This window comes from Ailuropoda melanoleuca, chromosome 2 (assembly GCF_002007445.2).
Source record: "Ailuropoda melanoleuca isolate Jingjing chromosome 2, ASM200744v2, whole genome shotgun sequence".
Lineage (NCBI taxonomy): Eukaryota > Metazoa > Chordata > Mammalia > Carnivora > Ursidae > Ailuropoda > Ailuropoda melanoleuca.
In genome coordinates, this window is record NC_048219.1 from 19385061 (window position 1) to 19406118 (window position 21058).

Sequence of the window (21058 nt, forward strand, 5' to 3'; positions counted from 1 at the left end):
TTTTCATAACTGTCTTTCGTGGGTTGTTGAAACCTTACAACTATATTTTTATTATAGCAAACTATATATGTTGAAATGTGGAGAGTTGTGTTGGTCCCCATAGTTGTGTTGTAACTATGACACAGGAGGTTGGATCTGCTCATCAACCCATGATAACTAACCTGCTGACCATAACTACAGGTGACAATTAACACGAAATACCAAAACTGGGAAGTCTCATCTCAAGTTCTCATGTAATGTAAAGGCCCTACATGGTCTAGCACTGACCTCATCTACTTGTCACCCCGGTCCAGTTGCCTTGGCCTCCTGCTGGTCCCCCAACACACCAAACATGGTCCTGCCTTAGCACCTTAGAACTTGCTGTACCTTAACTTAGGTTTTTTCCCCCAGACATGTCTATGATTTGCTCTCTCCCTCACTTGTCTGTGTTCAAATATCACTACCTCAGAGAGGCCCTCAAATTATCTCATCTAAAACTGACCTATCTGCGCCTGCCCTCACAATCCATCGTCCTCTCTTTAGATTGCCTTTTCCCCCCATAACACAAACCACCATCTGAGACTTTATTATGCGCTAGTTGACTGCTTATTCGGTCCTCCCCCTCCTCAGAATGTAAGCTCCATGAAGGCCTATCTTTATTACTCCCAGCCCTGGAATAATGCCAGACACCCAGTAATTGGTCAGTAAATGAATGAAGCAAAACAAAAGAAAAGATCTGAGTTCCAAGAGAGGAAACAGCTTGCACCGGGAATCCATCACCAGGTGGTTTAGGAGATGCCCACCGTCAGAGCCAGTGAGAATGGAAGAAATCCCTAGGAAATCATAGAAATCTCGGGGGTGAGCACCAGACTTTCCCAATAGGGTTGAAGGGGGAATGTGGACTAACTCCAGCCAATGGTGGCTTTGCACATATATTATCTTATTTCATCGTAATATCACCACAGATGAGGAACTGAAGATCAGAAAGGTGATTTCTTCAAGGTTATTCTGCAAAGTAGCACCTTCTTTCCAAGGCGCCACGTTGCTTAGGAGAAAGCTTGACAAAGAGCATGTGCCCAGTTAAGTAACAGTTGAAGGAATTAATGGACACTTTGTAGAGACAGTGACAGTTAATTTAATCTACTTGAGGTCAAATGGCCTTATACAGAGAGTGAAGGCAGCCAGAAGGAGCTTGAACAAAAAGTTTTGGGTTAGTTGCGTTCCAGGAGCTGTTCAGGAAACACTGAGCACATCACTGTGGCTGGATCCTAGTGTGCTGAAGGAGCGTATTGGGAGACAAGGCTTCCAAGGACCAGAATGTGAAAGATCTTGACGGCCAGGTTAAGGAATCTGGGCTTTATCATGAGAGAGTAGGGAGCATTGAGCCGTAGAATGATATGGTCAGACACTGCTTTAGGAAGGTCATTCTGGGATGCCTGGGATAGGGTCACCAAATGGATTTGTTGTAATAGTCCCAGTGAAGGGTTATCTTCCAAAGCAATCCATTCTCTCTGAACCTCTGAGAGGTTGAGGTTATCTCCTGCCCTAAGTGTTCACACAACAGCCACTAGTTGGCAGCAGTGTTCCAAGGAGCAGCTTCCCCAGGGCGGTGATGGAATTATCTATCACCTGGTGGAAAACAAGTGGCAGGGTGATCTGACGGAAGGGAACCCAAGGGCCCATAGGGGAAGGAGTATGTTGAAGCCAGAGCCAGAGTGATCAATGCCTAGAGGATGGTTAGGGTGAGGCGGGGGCAGTGGTGACTGCTGAGGCTGCGTCTGAGTGCTAGAAACTGATTCTGAATGGCCTTGAATTTCTGGAGTAAGGAAGCTGGGCATTATCCCAAGGGAAATGGGGACCCAAGGAAGGGTTTAAGTAGGAGAGAGACGTGACCAGATGTGCATTTTAGAAAGATTTGCAGGGGTGCTTGGCTGGCTGTCAGTAGAGCATGAAACTCTTGATCTTGGGGTTGTGCGTTCAAACCCCACACTGGGTATAGAGATTACGTAAAAAAAAAAAAAAAGATTTTCGGGGTGGAGAATAAGGGGAGACAGAAAGCAGAAGGAACAGTGAGGAGGTGCTGCAGTGATCCTGGGCGAGAGACGATGCGTAGCCAGCACCAGGGCCAGCAACTGCAATGGACAGAAGGGTCAGATCTGTAGGTGATTTAGGAAATAAAAATTGTAGGATGAGGAAGGGGGCATTAAAAATGTTCTGACGGAAGAGAATGGATATGATTTCCCTATTATTAAATACACATGCTGAACTGTTGGATTTTCTGCCTAGAACTGCACTGGAAAAACTCAGATTGTGGAACTTAGCACTGAGTCTAAATTCTAGTTCACTCACTCCACGGCCCTGACCAGAGTCTGCGGTGGGATCCTGGGGCTAAAGGGATGATGCCTCGGCAGCGGCCTCCCCTGTCTGGTGGAAGGACACCAACGCCGGCATAGTTGATGGAGGAAAGAGAGGGCGCTGTGGGGCCCCGCGGGGGAACCTGATCCAGGTTTTCAGGGAGAGGATGAGCCGAGGATATCAGATGAAGGATCTCACAAACTATCAGCGAACTGAACCAAGTCCTGGAAAAGAAGGTGGCCGAGGGCAGCGTCGTTACCTATTTACCCCTTTCCGTCAGAAGCTGTACACGTCACCTTGCGGGCGATAAGAATCCCGGGGGAGCTACACTCGCCAGGGGCCGGCGCTAAACCCAGCGCAGACGCACGTCCCCGCGCGCAGACCCACGAGGGGCTCCGGGACCGCGGTCCGAGCAGCCAGGCTGTGATTGGTCGCGGCCTGGGGCCCGCCCCTCGCCAGCCAACAGTGTGGCTGATTGGTGGAGACACCGCGGAGCCCCGCCCTTCCTGCGAGGCGAGGAAACGAACGACTTCCGAGGGGGTCCTGGAGCACCGCTGCTGGGGTCTGGGGAGGACGATCGATCGTCCGGGCGATGGTGGCCTGCGCCGTCAGCAGAAAAGGCGTCGAGGGAACGGAAGCTGTGCCTCCCGGAGCATTGTGGGCCACGGCTGGGGCGGGTCCGGGTTCTCGGCGCCTGCGCGCACCGCGCGCTTTGGGAAATGTCCGGTGGCGGGCGCGTAGGGGCAATCTCAGTGCGGACAGGGAGCCGGGCAGTGGGTTCTCGGGCCTTTTCTCACCCGGGTCTGGAGCCCTGGGGCGGGGCGGGACTGGGGTGCTGTGGGCTCTGCCGCGCTTCGGGGCTTCGGGCTCATGGGCGCCGTCGTCCTTGCATCCTTGGTGCGCTCCTCCCTCCCCGGTCCATCCCTGATGTGTTTCCTTGGATCCTGTGGCAACAGTCGCCAGGAGTGCCGCCATGAGCTTTGAGAGACCGGAGCTCACCCCCGGCATCCGGGGTCCCTAACCCTCCTCTTTGCACTGCCCCTCCAGGGGCCCCCTCGAAGCTTACATAAATGCTTTCAACGGAACCCTTTTGGGGACACATAAGGCTTCCTCCGTCACACTTAACCTCTCACCTGGCCCCAAACCTTCAGGCTTACTTAAGCCTTCAGGCTTACTTAAGGCTCCAGCGAGGCTAACCCTTTTCTGAACCACACTCCGCATTTGTGAGATGGATGGATAATGCCTCAGATTCTTTGTACCTAATGATAATGGACATAGGCACTTCCATTTACTAAGTACCTGTTTTCCCTTCTCCCTCCTACAACCACTCTTCTTGCCAAGGACATATTATAGCTCTGAGTGCAATTATGAAGGTTTCTACAGGCAAATTCCACCCCCCTTCAACCCCTCTCCCCGCCCCCCGATTTTCTCAGAAGCTCTAGGGACGAATTTCCTTGGTGCTTTATTTCACCAACTATTTTCCAAGTGCCCGCTGTGTGCCAAGCCCATCTTTAATGCCAAAGACCCAGATGAACCAAATTGACTTCTTTCCATGAAATTAATACTAGAGGGAGAAATTAGTAGTTGTAGATAAAAGGTGGAAGGGTATATAGTACCACAGGAAAGAACAGATGAAGCTCTTGAAATTTCTGGGTGGGGGTGGGAGTGGGGGTCAGAAGTTTTAGAGAGGCCACAGCAGCCATCTAAGCTGGATCAGAGGGGGCATTTCCAAATGAAAGGGATGGAGAAAGGCAGCTTGACAGTGCTCACCTGGCCCATTGGTTGGGGGGGTAGTAGTAGGACTCAGGTATGGGGTAAGGGCTGTGCAGTGTAATTGTTAAAAGAAGGGGTTCAGAATGATTTGCTGTGAGGCTTCAAGCCTCTCTGAGCCTGTCAAGTGCAGACATAGCACCTACCTCACATTCAAGAGAATGCATATCAAGGCCTGAGCATCAAGGTTAGCACGAAGTATCATTTTTTGAATACCAGCTATCATGTGAAGGAAAACTGCCTTGAATGCCAGGATATTTAGATTTTCTCTGGGTAGTAAGGGGTTATACAGATTTTTAAGCAACAGAGGGTCTCCCAACCAAGTACTAACCAGGCCTGACCCTGCTTAGCTTCTGGAGATCAGGTGAGATCGGGTGCATTCATGGTAGAGGGTGTTGATAAGAAGTGCTTGGAAGGGACTGGACCCCGAGTCACCAAGTCCAAAGTCACTATCACAGTTGCTTCCCATTCCATCCAAATCTCCCTACCCTTAACGCACAAGCATTTCAAGACCGTGTTTCTAAAAACCAGCCATTTATGTCTGTTTAGGTAAGTTACAGAAGGAGTAGGGTGGTGTATTTACAAGTTGGTTTGTCCAGATATACTATAACTTAGTGTATTTAATATTGACAACCAAAAATATATATAAATATCTTCCATCTATACACAGCAGGGCAGGAGTGTCCATGTCTTCTTGAGCAGTGAGTTCTCAGCCTCCCATGGCCCTCCTCTCATGGTGATCGTCTGGCCCTCAGTGCAAAGGAGACTAGAAGCTGGTAGCCCAGTCTGGCCCTTCCCTTCTCCTCCCTGCACTCCAGTGCTCCCAACTGGTCTCACGCAAGGCAAAATTACTTTGAGTGGTCAGGTAGGAAGAGATGGGTATGGGCGAACCCCAGTGGAGCCTGAAACTTAGGGTAGGGAGATCCAGGCCTCAGAAGAGAGTGGGCACAGCTACCTCGTGGGGTAGAAGCCTCATAGTTCATAGTTCGATTAGTGTGTCCTTGGTCATAGGTCCAGCCCTACAGATTAGCGTGGTAAAGAAGGCGAGTGTCTAGGCAGGGCTTGGGCCCCCGCCTTCAGGTACTGAGCCATTCAGGGTGAAGTATGGGGTGTAGATACGGGAGACTCTGGCTGATAAAAAAATAATAACAAAATCAGTAATAAAAAAAATTATAAAACTTGTTGCTTGTCTGACTAGATCTGAGCAACAGTCTTGTTTTTGTTAAAATCCTGGAGCCATTAAAGTCCTGAATACTCTTCTGGACATCATTGTTGGCTGAAGAAAGGAGCCCCAGGCCCAGCTCTGCTGAAATCTGTCAGTTTGGAAATCTCCTCCAGCTGCCTGTGCTCCGAGAGATCCCTGGGGCTGCCGGGAGCAGGCCAGGCTGGTGGTGTGGGGCGCCTCACACTTGGGAATCGGCCCCCAAGGGGTGGAAGAGCTCCTCGGGTGTCTTGTCACTCTGGCTGGCTCCCGCCTGCCGGAAGCCGGAAGCAATCTCATCGAAGGTCCGGCCTTTGGTCTCAGGAACTTTGAAGTAAGTGAAGATGAAGAAAAGAACGAGGAGCGCGGTGAAGATGATGAAGACGTACGGCCCGCACAGTTGCTGAAAGACACACGAGCACGGGGTTGGGCGCTGGCCCTACATCCCGGCCGTAGGGCCTTGTAGGACTTGGGGCCTTTGATCTGAAAAGGGAAGAGCTACCCACAACCCAGGAGTGCCGGGATGATTAATGAGTCCGCCTACACCTGGCGTGTAATGGGCTCCAGGGAGCGGGGTCCCCCTGCAGAGCAGGACGGAGACAATTCAAAGCTAAGGAAAGAACCCCAGAATTGAGGTCACCGTTTTTAACTGTGTGACCTGGGCTTCTGAGCCTCAGTTTCCTCCTCAGAAGGATTCTGATGAGAAGAGCTGGGAGAGCACTTTGCACAGAAGTACGGGGTCCTGCATGCAGGAGAGCAACAGTGGGCATGGAGACACTGGCAGTTCTCACCTCGACATACTGGAAGCACATGCCCACAATGAAATTTGAGGTCCAGTTTGAGAAGCCAGCAACAGCAAAGGCAGCTGGGCGAGGACCCTGGCTGAAGAGTTCAGCCACAATGAACCATGGGATGGGGCCAGGGCCCACTTCAAAGAAGGCCACAAAGCCAAAGATGGCCACAATGCTGAGATAGGACATCCAGGACAGCTTTTCCTGTTGAGGACAAGAGAGGGGCGGACGGTTAGATTAGGCTGTGTTGGATGCTCCGAGGAGACAAATGGCAGAGGTAGCCCAGGGCAGGGCTAAGAGTCCCGGGCTAGGAGGCAGGAGGCCTGGGGCTGATCCTGGATTTGCCACATGACTTAGGGACCCTCCACTGGGTCTCACTTTCGTCACTTGAACAAAATGATCTAAGTCCTGCAGGGCAGGTGTGAGCCAGAGGGCACCCTGTGGGAACGGTAATGTGGGGTGTGCGTGGGAGGGGCTAAGAGGAGGTCCCTGTGGTCCCGCGGCTCTGGAGGCAAAGCGGTCAGCCGGAAGCAGAATGACATGGAAGAACATTTCTGGGGTAAGTCTTAAGGACTGCAAAGTGCTCAGCTCAGGGCCAGCAGGGTAGGCCCCAAGCACGTGGCCCTATATAATCATCCTCAAGGAAGCCACCGTGGAAAAGCTACAAGCTTTGGTTCTGATCCCATATCTGTCATGCACCCCTTGCAGCGTGCTGGACCTCGCAGCAATCACCAGACTTTCCAGACTTGGGTTAAGCTGTCAAATGAGCGTACTGCTGCTTCCTCGCCCAGAGGGCGGACAAATGAGTGTCCGTGCAGGGAGAGGGGCTGGCACACGGTCACCACGGTGGTTACAGTCACAGGCTTGAGGCCAGCCGACCTGAGGCCGGTTCCTGGCTTTGTCCTTTATCTGCTGCCTTCCTGACCTCATTGGGACTACGTTTCCTCACTTGTGAACCAGGAATACTCACTGAACCGCACGGGGCAGTGGTGAAACCGAGAGAAGGCATGCTTCCATGTCTTGGTGGGGAGGTGGGTCATACTCTCTAGGGGCTCTTCTGGAGATGAACTAAGGCCACGGATGCAGACTTTGAAAGGCTTAGTACTAGCAGAGCAATTCCTGGGGAGAGGGACTTGGGTTCGGGGGGCCAGCGGTGCTGCGGCGAGAAAGCACCAAACAGGGAGGAGCCAGGGCACGACGGGGCGTGAGTGGGTGGAAGGAGACAGCCTAGGGGGTCAGAAGGTCAGACCCGAGCCCATGGGGTTGGGGAGAAGGGGGCGGACTCAGGAGAGGGCAGCCCCCACCTGGGCTCTGAATGCCACTGGCTGGGCTGGGGCTGCCATAGCACTCTGGGACCGATAGCTCTGGGGAGCTGTCCCCACCCCGACCTCCCCACTCCCAGAGCACGGTCACTCACCAGCAGTGCCAGTGCGATGGTCATGAGCACAGCACAGCCCGCCATGCCGGCCAGGCCGATGAGGTGCAGGGTCCGCCGGCCGGCTCGCTCCACCACAAACAGCTGCGGGCAGACACAGGGTCAGTGCCGCCCCCATCCAGAGGCTCGTCCCCAGTGTCGGGAAAGCCACGGGGCCCTGCAGAGACTGGGGAAGACGGTACCGCCTCCTCCGTGGGGCTCAGCTTAGGGACCACATAGGCTCTGAGGGGCAGAGGGCTGGCTCTAGACAGCAGGACAGGGAGTGACAGCTGGCCCCAGAGAGCCAGACAGCAGTGCTTCCCGGCTGTGACTCTGGGCCAGCCGCTGTACTTCTCTAAGCATCAGGGTCACGGGCTGTTGGACGTGAGTAATGAACCTGACAGGCCTGTGACGGTGAGATGAGACAGCACTTACACGCTCAGCTCACGGGAAGCGCTGCCGTTCAGTCATGAGGCCCTGCGGCCACCCGAGCCGGACCCTGACAGCTGACCGGGGGTGGGCCCCGGCACAGACTCACCGACACGACAGTGAAGGCTGTGTTGACGATGCCGGAGCCAATGGTGGCATACACAGGCTGCTGCACCCCCGCCTTCTCGAAGATGCTCGTGGAGTAATAGAAAACCTAGGGGACAGAGAAGTAGTTGGGGCTTGGCTGAGTGCTGTGGCCCTTCTCCCGCCTCTGCCTTTGCGGGTGCCGGACACACGGCGAGGACAGAATGACGGCGACATGGCACCAGGGCCCTGTGGGGTCTGGTTCCTTTGGCAGGGGCGTGTTTGTTTTCAGCTGGGGATCTGGTCGCAGCACACACTTGACCACAGGGCTTGGCCGGGGCCCACGGGGAAGGGCGGGCGAGGGGGCACTCACGGCATTGATGCCCGACAGCTGCTGGGACAGCTGCAGCACCACGGCGATGAGGATGGGCTGGCGGTAGGCGGGCGAGCGGAACAGCTCCAGGATGGTGACCTTCTTCTCCCGCGTCATCTGCCGACTCTCCTCCTTCATCTCCTGCAGGTCACGGGTCACGTCCGCCGTCCCACGCAGCTTCTTCAGCACTGAGGGGACCGGAGGGAAGGCGGGGGTGGCTCAGAGCAGGAAGAGGGCCGGGGCCGGGGGGGAGGAGGGCAGGGCCCTGCCCGTACCGCTCTTGGCCCGGTTCTCCTCGTTGCGGTTGATAAGCAGGAAGCGGGGGCTCTCGGGGCAGAAGGGCAGCAGCACGCACTGCAGCAGGGCCGGGATGAAGATGACACTCAGCAGCAGGGGCCACAGGTCCTCGTTGCCCATGATGGAGTCCAGGCCGAACACCTGCGGGGAGCAGGGATGGAGGAAGACGCCCCGGGCACCCCAGCCCTGGCTCCCGCTCCTGGCCCCACTCTACCCGGGGGCCTTCGCATGCTCTGGGGAGGCGCTGCCGGGAAGGCAAGGCTTAGCTTCTCTGAACCTCATTTCCCGCATTTGTCACATGGGGAAAGGGGAACCTACCTCACGGCCCAAGTGGGAAGACAAATGGCATGGCTAACAAATGTGGCAGGCGAGTCACAGGGTGTGGGGGCTTTGGGGATGGGGAAGGGAAAGCCTTCTGGAGAGAAGGTGGTGTATATATAAAGGCATAAGGCCTGGAGGCCTGAGACGGCTGGCACGTGGGGGTACCAGTGGGCCCCCCCGAGGCTGGATCCCCAGGGGAAGGACAGGACCCAAGGCAGAGTAGGCTGGGATGAGAAGGGTCAAGTCATCTGGACTTGGCTCTCATGCCGGGGAGGCCTTGGGGAAATCGTGAGTGGCGGAGTGTTCTCTGGGATCCGGGGCTACCAGGATGGGTGCCACGAGGCCGTCCTTTGCTGTAGGGCTGTGGAAGGCTGCATGAGAATTCTAATCGGGGAGTCACGTGGACACAGACACGAGAGCCAGCGAAGCTGTGGGGTGCGCACAGTGCGAGCAAACAGACCCTGCCCCAGCTTACCTGGGCAATGAGGATGCCAACAACGATGCCCAGCTGGTGCAGGGTGCCCAGGGCCCCGCGAAGGGCCGTGGGGGACACCTCCCCCACGTACATGGGCACGAAGCCTGTGGTCAGGCCACAGTACACACCGATGATGAAACGGCCCAGGATCAGCATCTCAAAGGACTTGCCCAGCTTCGAGAAGCCCATGAGCACAGAGGACACGAAGGCCAGCAGGTTCATCATTAGCATTGAGTTCCGCCTGGGGGTGGGGTCACAGGTCAGGTGGGTGCCTGGATCTCCCCCGATTCCCAGGGGCAGAGGTCAGAGGCAACACCCTGAGCAGGTAGGGAACTCTCCCTCCCTCCCATCTGGGACACCCCGGCCAGGGCCAGGACCCCTTCTGCTCACCGGCCAAAGCGGTTAACAAAAAGGCCCACAGAGAAGGAGCCGATCATGCCCCCTACAGAGAAGATGGCCACGGAGAGGGACCACAGTGTGGTGAGCGTAGCCGGCGAGATGCACTCCCCATAGCGGTGGATCCATGTCTGGTTGTAGAACTCCTCAATCACCTGCAGGAAGAGAAGCGGCCTGCTGAGCGGGGGGGCCCCAGCTGCTCTGTTCCCACTGACCACAGGGTGCCGAAGAGGGCCCAGCACCCGGCCGGGCCCCAAACTCACTGTACGTCCTTGTGTCAAGTTTCCCCAGGTGAGAAACAAGGGGCTGCGCTCCTTCTCTAAGAGCGGTGCCGGCTCTCATGCTTCCCCCAGGTGTGGTTTCCAGTGCCTTGGGGGGACACATGGTCAACAGAACTTGCTTGGGGTGAGTGGACAGCAAATGACCCATGGTGGAAGTTCAGGCACAGAGCAGGGAGAGGTTCGGGGAGAAAGTACCTTCTCCTCCCACTTGGCCCGCTTCTCTTCAAGGCGCCTAAGGCCCTAGGCTCCTGCCACCTGCGCCCTCTCCCCCACCCCCTTGCTGGGGAGGAAATACAGCTGGACAGATGGTTCCCAGTTCTAGATGCTCTGGGACGAAGGGAAGGGCAGGCTCACTGACTCACTGACTTTACACTCAAGGGCCTGGTGTGACCAACTGGCATACAAGACGTGCTTCTGAGCCTCACACAATTTCTTTCTGACCCCTAGGCCCAGCTATTTGTGGGAGTTCCACCCCGAAGGACCCGTGGCCTCCTCCCCTCTGCCAGGTGCCGGGCTGGAAGGTATGGGGAAGGCTAAGGACAAGGAAGCGGTTCCAGGAACTGGAAACACCTGTCCTAGAGGCCCGCCCCCCCCAGCCCTGCCCCCACCCAAGGGAGGGCCTGGCCTGATCCACCAGTTCTGGCTGAGTACATTCACCGTCCTCTCAGGCAACACACACACACACCCAGGGCCACGGGACTGGCCTGACCCACCCAGCCCCATGCGTACCTGGGCACAGACCCAACATACCCAGAAACAGCTTCCTATGCACACACTCCGTCTCACACACGTACTGGTGCTCACAATCTGAACACTCCTGGTTTCAGCCAGTCACAAACCTGCGTGTCCCTCTTCCCTTCAACACCCGCAGCTCAAACTCAGCTCCTTGCGCACCTAGCCTGTGCCCGGCCGGTCCGGCAGCCTTCCCCACACGCATGCTCCAAGTCCCCCTCACGCAGCGGCGTGCGGCCTCTTGCACAACCTCCGTGGCACTGCTCTTGGACCTCCCTCACCCTCCCAAGTCGCAGGGGTCTAGCAGAAGAGGCGGTGGGTAGCCATAATTACCAAAGGGGGAAACTGAGGCCCTTGGTCCCAGGAACGCCCATCGAGTATGCTGGGTCTGGCCCCACGGTTGCAACGGGTCCTTGGCCTCCATCTTTTTGCTGCCCTGCTGCCATGATCTGTCCCAGGTCTGGAGACACCTGACAGGAGGCCGGGCTCCAGGGGGTTAGGATGGGTTGACATGGGGGGTGGGGAGCAGAGGGAGGCAGCCCTAATGATCTACTCTGTCTGTCCCAGGGAAGCCAGAGAGTGCAGGGGTTAGGAACCTGGACAACAGAGTTCAGGTCCCAGCTCTACCACACTCAACCATGACCTCGGGCACATTATTTCATCTCAAATGGTGACATTAGCGGTATCTACTTCATAGCACTGCAGGGGATTAATGACACAGAGAGTGCTTGCGCGGTGCCTGGCACCTCCACCGAGTCAAGGCACCCCAGCAGGTTCTGGTACCGACCCAACGGCAGTGCAGACCGCTGACAATGTCCAGCCAACCCTGCATCCCATAATTCAAAGTCAAGGCTCCGGTCAGGTATCAGTCCGGCCTCCCCACATCTCTACCTCAGCTCTAGGACTCATTTCCACGTTCTCCATGGTGACTCCACCGAAGGGCCCATCTTGCCTTTACCATGCTGAAACCCTTTGAGATCCAGCTCAAAAGGTCCCAGGAGTCTGTCCTTCTTGAGTTAGGGACCCCAGTGGATTCACACTGGAGCCCATCCCAGGGCTGGTCCCAGGATGCCTGGTAAGTGAATGGAAGGGTGAAATGAAGAGAGGGCCTCAGGCTGGGGGCAGAAAGGCGCCAGATTTTAACAAAATAAAACAAAGTGCTTCTGTTCTTCAAGGGCTAACACCAACCCCAGAGGAGGACTGGTTGGGAGAAGTAATGCTCCATTTATCAGGCTCTGCAGAGAACAGGCTGTCCTGGATAAGGGGACTGTCCAGATAAATGACACTCACCCCACTGAGGACCCATCATCAGGGTGGAAATCTCTCTCCCCTCTGTCAAGCTCCCTCTGCTGCCCTTGGGGCTCTCTGAAGGGGCAGGGAGAGGTATTTGCCCCAGATAACCTTTAATTTTTGCATTCTGTAGTTCTCAGGGTCTTCCTTTGCCCCCCCCCCACCCCCACCCCTGTGGTTCTGATGCTGTCTCAAGAGAACTCTCCACGTATCATTTTGATTTTTGCCGAGAAGCCAGCTAATGGAATTGCCTGAATTGTGTGCAAAGAGTCCACAAGTGCTGAGTAAGGGCTTACTCCCTAAATGAGCTTAAAGATGTGAGGCTGAGTTTTCTGTTTCGGCAGCTCAGGTCTTGAACCCTCTTCTTGGGGCTGGCTGGAGATGTTGAGGCAGCCAATAAGAGGACCATGTTCCCCGGGGCTCCCCTCCCCCCAGTTAAGTGTGCTGCTTGTGATAACAAGTTAGAGGGACCCAACCTTGTCCACAGCTAGCTCAATGGCTCATGAGCTCCCCTGCTACTCAGACCACTTCATGGGGATGGGTAAGGGTGAGCGGCCAGCCCCCTTCCCCCTCCTGGTGGCCCCGGGCTCCTCCTTTCCATCCCCCAGCAGCACTTCCTGGCCAAGCTGAGGCCGTGCAGTGGGTTCCTGCCTTTTGATCTGGCACTTGAGATTTCTGGGAAGAAGCTATGCCTGGTTTTCCATTCCTGGTGCTCGTGTGGGGACTGTGTGTCCTGTCCCTGCTGGGGGTCCATGCCCCACGTGGGGCTGAGCTGGCCCTGGGCCCAGGAAAGGCAGGGAGTCCCTGGAGAATGAGAAGAACCCTACCCGGGGAGAAGTTCTTCCACCCAGGCGGTGCCCTTGGCCCCCACCCTAGCAGTGGCTGAGCGCCCCTAGGTGAAGAGCGTCCTCCCTCAGAAGGACCCTACAGACCCAGTCTCCACCACAGGGTCACCGGCAGCTCCGCGAGCCTCGCTCATGTTTGAGGCGGAAAGCTCCCACCTCACACGCTCCTCACAAGCCTGGGAGATACCCTCGATCCTGCCGCCAGCCCGCATCCAATCAATCACCAGGTCCAGCAGAGCCCGTTCTCCCTCCTATCTGCCCCATTCTCTCCCTGGGCAGCACCTGCCCTAGGTCTCGCCTGCACTCTGCTCCTGACTCCTCCCATCCACCGCAGCGACTCTGCTTCCGCGGTCACCCACTCCCCGTCGTGGCATCAAAGCCCTGCATGTCAAATGCGCCAGGCTCAGCCATCCATCTGCAGCTCTGCTCCCTTCCCAGTGCATGCCCAGCCTTGCCGCCGACGGTCTGTGAGTGCACGTACACTGGGGGAAAGAAGGGGACTGCCATGGCATCAGGCTCTCGGGAGTTGAGGGCTACGAAGGATCTCTTGTCCAATCACCCCTCACTGACCCTAGGGGGCAGATGCCCGCTCGGCGACACCGTGGAGGCCAGTGTGGCGAAGCAGGCCTGCTCTGGGCAGCTGAGATCCCCTGGACTAGACGGTTCCCAGTAAAAAGCTCTTCGCCAGCCTGCAATTCTCCTGGGGGTGGGGGGAGGCTTGCATCACATCTGACTCCTCGGGAATCCGCCCCCCGCCCCCGGAGCCCAGGCAACTGTGGGAGAAGGACCACGTGTGTGCCTGTCTGCAGAGGAAGTTCTGACTTCCTCTGTGTCTGGGCAGCGTCTGTAGTCAGGGCCTGGGCATGAGGGGGAGCCTGCTGTCCTGCATGCAGGATGAGCTGTTCCTCACGCCACTGCTGTTCTTTCAAGGAGAGCAGCTGCCATCTTAGCAGCGCTAGGGGCACACAGGGTTTCCCGTTTCTAAGCTGCCTGAACACAAAGCATGATCCTAAGGAATTCACAGCCTAGAAAGGACCTGAAGGAACTAGGGGCCTGCTTCAGGGAGTCTTTCCTCGGACCCTGCCTGGGTGCCCCAGGCACAGAAACCCAGCAGGTCTACAGAGCCCCAGGACACAGACTTCAGCTCAGAAGAAAGGCTTTCTAGGCTTCAGAGGATGAGACTGCCCACCTCACAGGTAGTGAGTTCCCAGTCAGCAGGAAGCATACAAGTCAAAGTTTAGAGCAGAGATTGCTGAACATTCTATGTAAGAGGCTAGGTAGAAAATATTAGGGTCTGTTGACCACCTATGGGCACAGATGATTTTTCTCCACCACCCCCAACCCTTTAAAAATGTAAAAACCATTCTTAGTGCATGGGCTGTACACAAACAGCTGCTGGTTGGATCTGGCCTTCCTGCCAACCCTTGATCTAGAATTCTAGATTACTGCCAAGAGAAGGGGTATGCTTTGGAACACCTCTGGCTAGTCTCAACATCCTTCCCTCTACCCCAGGGTCTTCTAGACCACCCTGCGAAGGAGGGTTAGAGCTCCCTCTCCAGCTTCTCTTCTCTGTCCTAGATGTTCTTGGGGGGTGAACGGGGTAAAGAGCAACCTCAGCTCTGAGCTCCAGTTAGAAGGAAGAAAGGGCCAGCGTGTCCAGTTCAGTCCCTCAGCCTGGCCTTGACCCCGACTTCCTGGTCCCTGCTTTCCCCTCCCCCACAGCTATCCTCCGCTGTCCAGAGTTTATATCTCCGTAGCAACGCTCAGCCACGCCCCAGGGTCAGCTGGGAGTTCTAGCAGATGCTATACAGGTGGGGCTGGAAGGATAGCCCCACCTGCCAGGTGCCCTGGGGCCCCTCCTGGGGCCTGCAGAAGAGGCCCAGAAGCCAGATGGAGCTAGAAGCTGGGCCCCAACCCACCAGGAAAGGTTCCGACCACCCACGCTGCTTCTCTGCTTCTCCGGAAGAGCCCTGACACGGCTTCTCTCTAGACCCAGGCCAGGCCTTTGCCGTGGCCTCCTCACTGCTCCCTGACCCCCAGAGCCTCCCCTGCCAGCACAGGGATCTTCACGTCCCTGTGGCAGGCCCTGTCCACAGCCTTTCTGGGCTCCCCAGTGCCCCCACCGCCACCCCGGCACCCCACATGTCTGCAGTTTTGCTTGTGCGGCTCCTCTGCCTTCTCCCTGACGAGCTGTGAGTCACCTCGCAGAGAATACACTAATACTCCTCTGGAGAGCCTTCCAGAACCCTCCCCTCCTCCTCTGCCACCGCGCGTCTCGGACAGGCGCAATCGGCCCTGCAGAGGACCGCTGGCTGGGTGTGCCGCCCCACTGGCTGTCACCCTGGCGGGAACGCTGCTCGCCACGCCACACGGCACGGCCAGCCTCCCACAGCGCCACGGAGCTACCCGGTCCCGGAGGTTCGTGCTGAGAAAAACCCTGCTCTCCGGGCCAGGTGCCTTCTCCCTCCCCCTCCTCTGCTCCCACGGGGCCTGTCCACACTTCGGTCCATGGCTGCCCCGAGACGGCTCGTCCCAAGGAGACATGTGCTCCCTCTAGACGAAACTTCCACATTGTCACGGGTCCCAGCACCAGGCTGGGCGTAGACAGAGTTGTTACTAACTGATAAACAAGCCACGAATCTGCGGGGCCGAAGCGGTGACGTAGCTGTGACAGGCTGCAGTGGTGTAAGAGATTGTGCAACTGCGTGTGGGAAACCGCTGCGAGGTCTGTACGTGACTGAGCTTGACGCGGCCTGGAAGTCAGAGCACGAGGGACCAGCTGGGTAGCAGCTGTAGGTGTGTGAAAGGGTGTTTGGGTACCGTCCGACTGTAGTGTAAAACTGCCAGTCCTTCTATGATGGGCAAGGATGCAGACGGAGCCAGACTCCTGGATTCAAATCCCAGCTCCGCTGCTTACTAGCTGTGTGTCCTTGGTTTAATTGCTTAATATCTCTGTGCCCCACTTTCTTGTAAAACAGGGATGATAAGGCCTACCTAATGACGATATTACAAGACACAACTGAAGGGTGATTTCTGAAGTACTGAGAGTAAGGCTTGGCACACAGTAAGCTGTAAGGGTTTGTGTTAGCGGAGACGGGTGAAGGGGAGAGGGGAGGGACCCAGAAATCTCTGGATCTTGACAGAGGTAAGGAGAGGCTGCCTGGGGCCCAGAGCCTGAAGCCTGAAGCCGGGAGCCGGGAGCCCAGTGCAGACCCAGCGGACAGAGGGCTGTGATGGGAGGTGGTTCTTACCTCTAGCACTTTCACTCACGAGCAGGGCCATCTTGGGCAGACCTTGTCTGCTCTCCAGGCCAAGTTCCTCCTCTGTCAAACAGGGAACGCTGAGCCAGTGGACCATCAGGCCCCTTCCAGCCCCAACTCTGGTTTCTGAGGATGCCTTATTCTGAGACATGCCCGACACTGTCCCTTGGCCAGGAACTCATGGATTCTAAATGGCCTTTAGTCATCTCTATTGGCAACTCAGCCATTTGGGGAAGGGAGAGGCAGTTCTCTCCACCCAGGATGGTGGTCAGGATGCCTTGTTCATTTATTTGCTCTCCCTGTGGCTGGGCTTCCCTCTCCCTCCGCCCCCCAGGAGACAGGAGGCCCGGCAGGGGTGTCACAGGGATGCGGTCATCACTCTGGGTGAGGCCCGGAGGCCACCGGGTAGCTCAGCCTCTCACTTTCCAAGTGACCTCACTAGCCTGAGTTCCTTCTTTAGAAGAAGGCAAGATAACTAGCCCCACCCACCTTGTGGGGCTGCTTTGAGCAGATAATTTACGGGGAGGTGCTTTGTAAACATTTAAGATAATGTCAGGATTAATTAACCACTTCCAGGAGGAAGCCCTTTGGGGCCTGTTTTATGGAGGAGCCCCAGCTTCTGGCATCCTCACCATTAGTGGGGCACAGTCTCCTTCAGAGAGCAGGCCGCCCGGACCAGCCCAGGGCCGCTTCCTGGGAGTGTCACACAGACTGGCGGCGGGGGTGTGGGCAATACCACATCAGGGCCACACTTCCTGCCACGGCACCTCGGCAGGGGCCGTCCCCACTGCCTGGGCCACCTGTCCGTCCTTCCCCCAGGGCCAACTCCCCTTCAGGGTCTGCCCAGCTGCCAACTCCTCCTCGAATGCCAGCATTAGCCTGCCCTCCTCTCTGCTCCCGAGGCCCCCCAAGCCCTCCATTAATTAGGAAGCCCCCCAATTAACTATGCTCTGGCTCTTCCCAGGAGTCTCCCCCGCCCCCTGGAGTCTTCGGAGCTTAGGGCCGGGCCGGGTGGGGCCCAGCTCAGACCGTGTGTCACAGCTCTACCCCTCCCGACTGTCTGGGACAGGGCCGGGGAGGGGGGGGGGCCCTTGCAGAGCAAAAGTGTTGGCAGGGCTGAGTCACCACCCTGCCGCCTCCCAGCACAACCGGCCGTCATCTCTTCCTCTCCTGTCATCCTATCCCCTCCTCACAGGTTAGCTGCATCACGGCGCATCCGCTCCCGGCTGGAAGCAGTAGGGCCAGGCCGGCGAGAAGTACGTGCAAGGTGCAGGTGTAAGTAAGGGGCGCGGGCACACGCTCCGGAAACCCCGCTCCGCTGCAACGCGGGCGCTATTGATTCTGGACTCGGGTCCTCACCGCGGACCTCTGAAGTGACCTCTGGACAAGTGCCCACAAACGCTCCCATAAAGGCCGTCTGCAGTTGGGCTGGGCGCTCCGTGCCGCCCACCGGCTCTGCCAGCCGCCCCACCCGCGCTCCTCCGCTGTTGTGCCTTCCGCCTGTCTCTGATTAGGCAGGAGGCCCCAAGAACGTGGATGTGTCCGCATCTGCAACTTCAGAAGTGTCTCAGTCTCAGCTCCCAGCCAAACGCAATCCCAGTGCCTCTGCTCCCCCAGCCCCTGCCTCCCGAGACCCCTCCCCATCTCGCCTTCAGCCCCTCTCTGCTGATTCCTTATGGCACATTTAAAAAAAAAGAAGTTTTCACATGTGAAAAAGCATCCCAGGTGGACCACCTCTCCAACCACCCCCTCTTTTCTTCCTTCTCCACCGAATCTCTTGGAAGGACCCTCCCCGCTCTTTCCCATCCACCCTCCCTCCTCAACCAGCTGCAGGGAGCCTTCTATCACCGCGGTTCCACCCAGTCAACCTTTGGTCACCACAGGGCACCATCCGGTCTTCGGCATTGGGCAATATGGGGCTGACTTGCCCAGGTCACCGTCTGGGGCACCTGACAGCACTCCGTCACCCTACTACTCAACTCCTCTTTTTACCCCAGTCTCTCTAGGACATCCCCCTCTCCTACTATTTGGATCCCAGTGACCAACTCCCAGTCTTTCTCCAGCTGACTACCCGCCAGAGGAACAGACCCACATGTCAAATGTTTCCTGTATGTCTCCAGCTGTGTCACGCCAAGCCTCAGTTCTGGAATATCCCCCCCGCACCTCTCAGCTCCTCCCATACCTGCTTCCCCTGCAGACCCCACACCACCCAAGCCAGAAAAACCCAGAAGCCACTTTAAACCCTACTCTTGTCCTCCCACTGAACTGATGACCAAATCCTGCCCACTCTTCCTGCTCGGTGTTTGTTTTCCTAGCCCTATTCCAGTGCAGCCTTCTCGCTATTTCCCTATCTCTCATTTCCCATTCTCAGATCCCTCCCACGGCCCGGATGCCCGAATCCTTTCCCTAAAATGCAAATCTGATTCTATCTGTCCTCTTCAATGAGTCCCTATTGTCCTCACTGAGAAGTCCATACTCCTAGCTTGGCCCACGCTTGGTGCCCACGTGCCTGTCCTGATGGTGCCATGCCATGCCAGTGGCTGGTATTTTGTGGATGAATTCTACCCACCAGGCCCTTTGTAAGTCAGCCTTGGGCTTACCTCGTTGGTCTCCCCAGCCTTCTTTCTCTTCCTGCTCACCCTTCCCTGGACACACCAAGTCTCTCTCATCTGTCTACCCAACCCTGATCTGTTTCTGGAATCCACTTCTATCCTGATCTCAGAGTCCTCATTCTGTCATTAACTCACTAAGTGATCATAGTTGAGACATCACTTAACCCAGGAGCTCTTGACTTTGGCCACACGTAAGGATCAGTTGGGGTGTGTTAAACATTCGATGCCCAAACAGCATCCCAGATCAAACAAATCAGAATCGGGAGTGTCCAAGGGACCCCAAGGTGCAATCAAGTGCAGAACTCAACCTCCCTCTAAGACCGTGCAGAATTTCCATCTGTATGATTCCCGAGTGCAGCCAGCTCCTAGGCACACACCTTGGCAAGAGCTGTTTAGAACACTTAGCTAAAGCAGGGCTTGGGGCTGTTCCAAGCATGGGCGCCATTTCAGACAAGCCTGGAAAAGTCCTGTCACCTCCACTGCAGCTGAGCATGACTCAGCAGGCCAGGCCTTCCTGGTGACCTGCTCCCGGGCATCAGGCGTGGCCCCCCACAGCCACCCTCCGCCTATCTGGAGGAGAACCAGTTCTGACTCCCGACACTGCTCAGTTCCCCTGAACGGGCCATTGGTCCTGGGGAGTCAGCTGCACTCACTTTCTAGCCTCACCCTCTGGACAACAGAATGTGGTCCTGACAGGACTGTCCACTCTCATTTCGTCCTCTCCAGGAAGGTACAGATTTTTCAACTGACAAGGCAGTTGGTCAGGAAGACAGCCTGAGATTGTGGAAACAGTCTGGCTTCTGAATCCACCATTCACTAGCTATGTGACCTTGAGAGGTGTTGGTTATTTCATCTGCCTAGGGCCTCAGTCTTTGGGTCTATAAAATGGAACTCACCACCCAACCTCATAAACATATGCAAAAAGGCTGTTATAGAGAAGGGACTCCTTATGATTTCCTTTCCTGCCCCTTGACCCCTTTCCTCTTCTTTCCTCCCTAAAGCAGGTGGCTGAGCTGGAGGTGGTCGCAGGGGTCCCTCTCAGTCCTGATATTCAAGGGAACAAGTGAGGACAGATCTGGGATGTGCCACGGGGAAAAGGAAGTAAGGCAGACCCCTACTCCCTATGGTTCCCTACAGCGAGACGCCATTTTTACTTGGACTGGCACAGGACCTCCAGGGGAAGGAGGCTGTTTCCAAGTGGAACAGGAGCCATTACAAGGGAGGGAACTGCTTGCGGATGGGTGTGAACCCAGGCTTGGGGACCACCCGGTTGGGAGAGCTCCAAGGCAGACTGGGGTTGCTGGGCAGGTTTCCTTTCTCTGCCCACTCTCCCCACCTGCAGGATGGGAGCAGCGATTGTCGCCTGCCTGCCTTGGAGAACGTGAGCAGCAGGGAGATAAGCACCACCAAGCCGACTGGAACCCCAGAGTGTCACATAAATGCAGCATCCTTGTGTCAGGCATTGCTTTGACGATTACAAAGGTCTGTGTTGGGGTGGGGGGTTGGTCAAGATGACTTATAAAGCCCCTGTGATTTTGCAGCCCCAGGATTCCAAGGCCTCTGAAGTGACCTCTGGACAAGTGCCCACAAACGCTCAGGGCCAGAAAATTGACCTCTGGACAAGTGCCCACAAACGTTCAGGGCCAGAAAATTGGCTGGTGGGAGCAGATGGTGAATTGATGTAAATGACTGACACCCAAGAGGCAGGGTGAGCCTGTGGGGTGTGCAATGCCCAGCAGAGCAAGCTGGTGTTGATAAGCCAAGGGAGGCAGAGCACTCACCTTCTGGGGGGCATTGATGACGCCAGTGTTGTAGCCAAACTGCAGGGAGCCAAGCACTGCCCCTCCCACGGCCAGCATGAGACGGCCCGTCAGCTTCTGCAGAGAAAAAAAACCCATACTGTTACAGGCATGCCTGGGCCCAGGTTACTACAGGGCAGGGCATGGGCTGGCAGGTTCCCGTGTTCAGATATCTGGCCTGGCTCCTGGCAGCACACCAGTCCTTCTCCCAGGAAACTCGGCCACTTCCTGACCTCAGATGCCCGAACCAGCCCCGCTGACTTCTAGACTCGGGGCTGGCCAGACTCATTCCTGGGGAGAGGGGGGAATTAGGGTCTTCTCTCTGTCTGCAGCCAGGTCTTGGCCTTCTGGAGT

At 56.4% G+C, this 21058-nt stretch overlaps 1 protein-coding gene across 1 annotated transcript; it reads right to left on the reverse strand.

Annotated features, from left to right (window-relative positions):
• Window positions 1-4621: 4621 nt before the first annotated feature.
• Window positions 4622-20836, reverse strand: SLC2A1 (solute carrier family 2 member 1). The gene is made up of 9 exons (XM_011237436.3): window positions 20687-20836; window positions 9880-10040; window positions 9490-9730; window positions 8672-8834; window positions 8397-8584; window positions 8049-8153; window positions 7514-7615; window positions 6097-6300; window positions 4622-5708 (listed from the first exon to the last, which is right to left on the reverse strand). The coding sequence occupies exons 1-9, from the start codon at window positions 20801-20803 to the stop codon at window positions 5508-5510; spliced, it is 1482 nt and encodes a 493-aa protein (XP_011235738.1). The 5' UTR covers window positions 20804-20836; the 3' UTR covers window positions 4622-5507.
• Window positions 20837-21058: the final 222 nt, after the last annotated feature.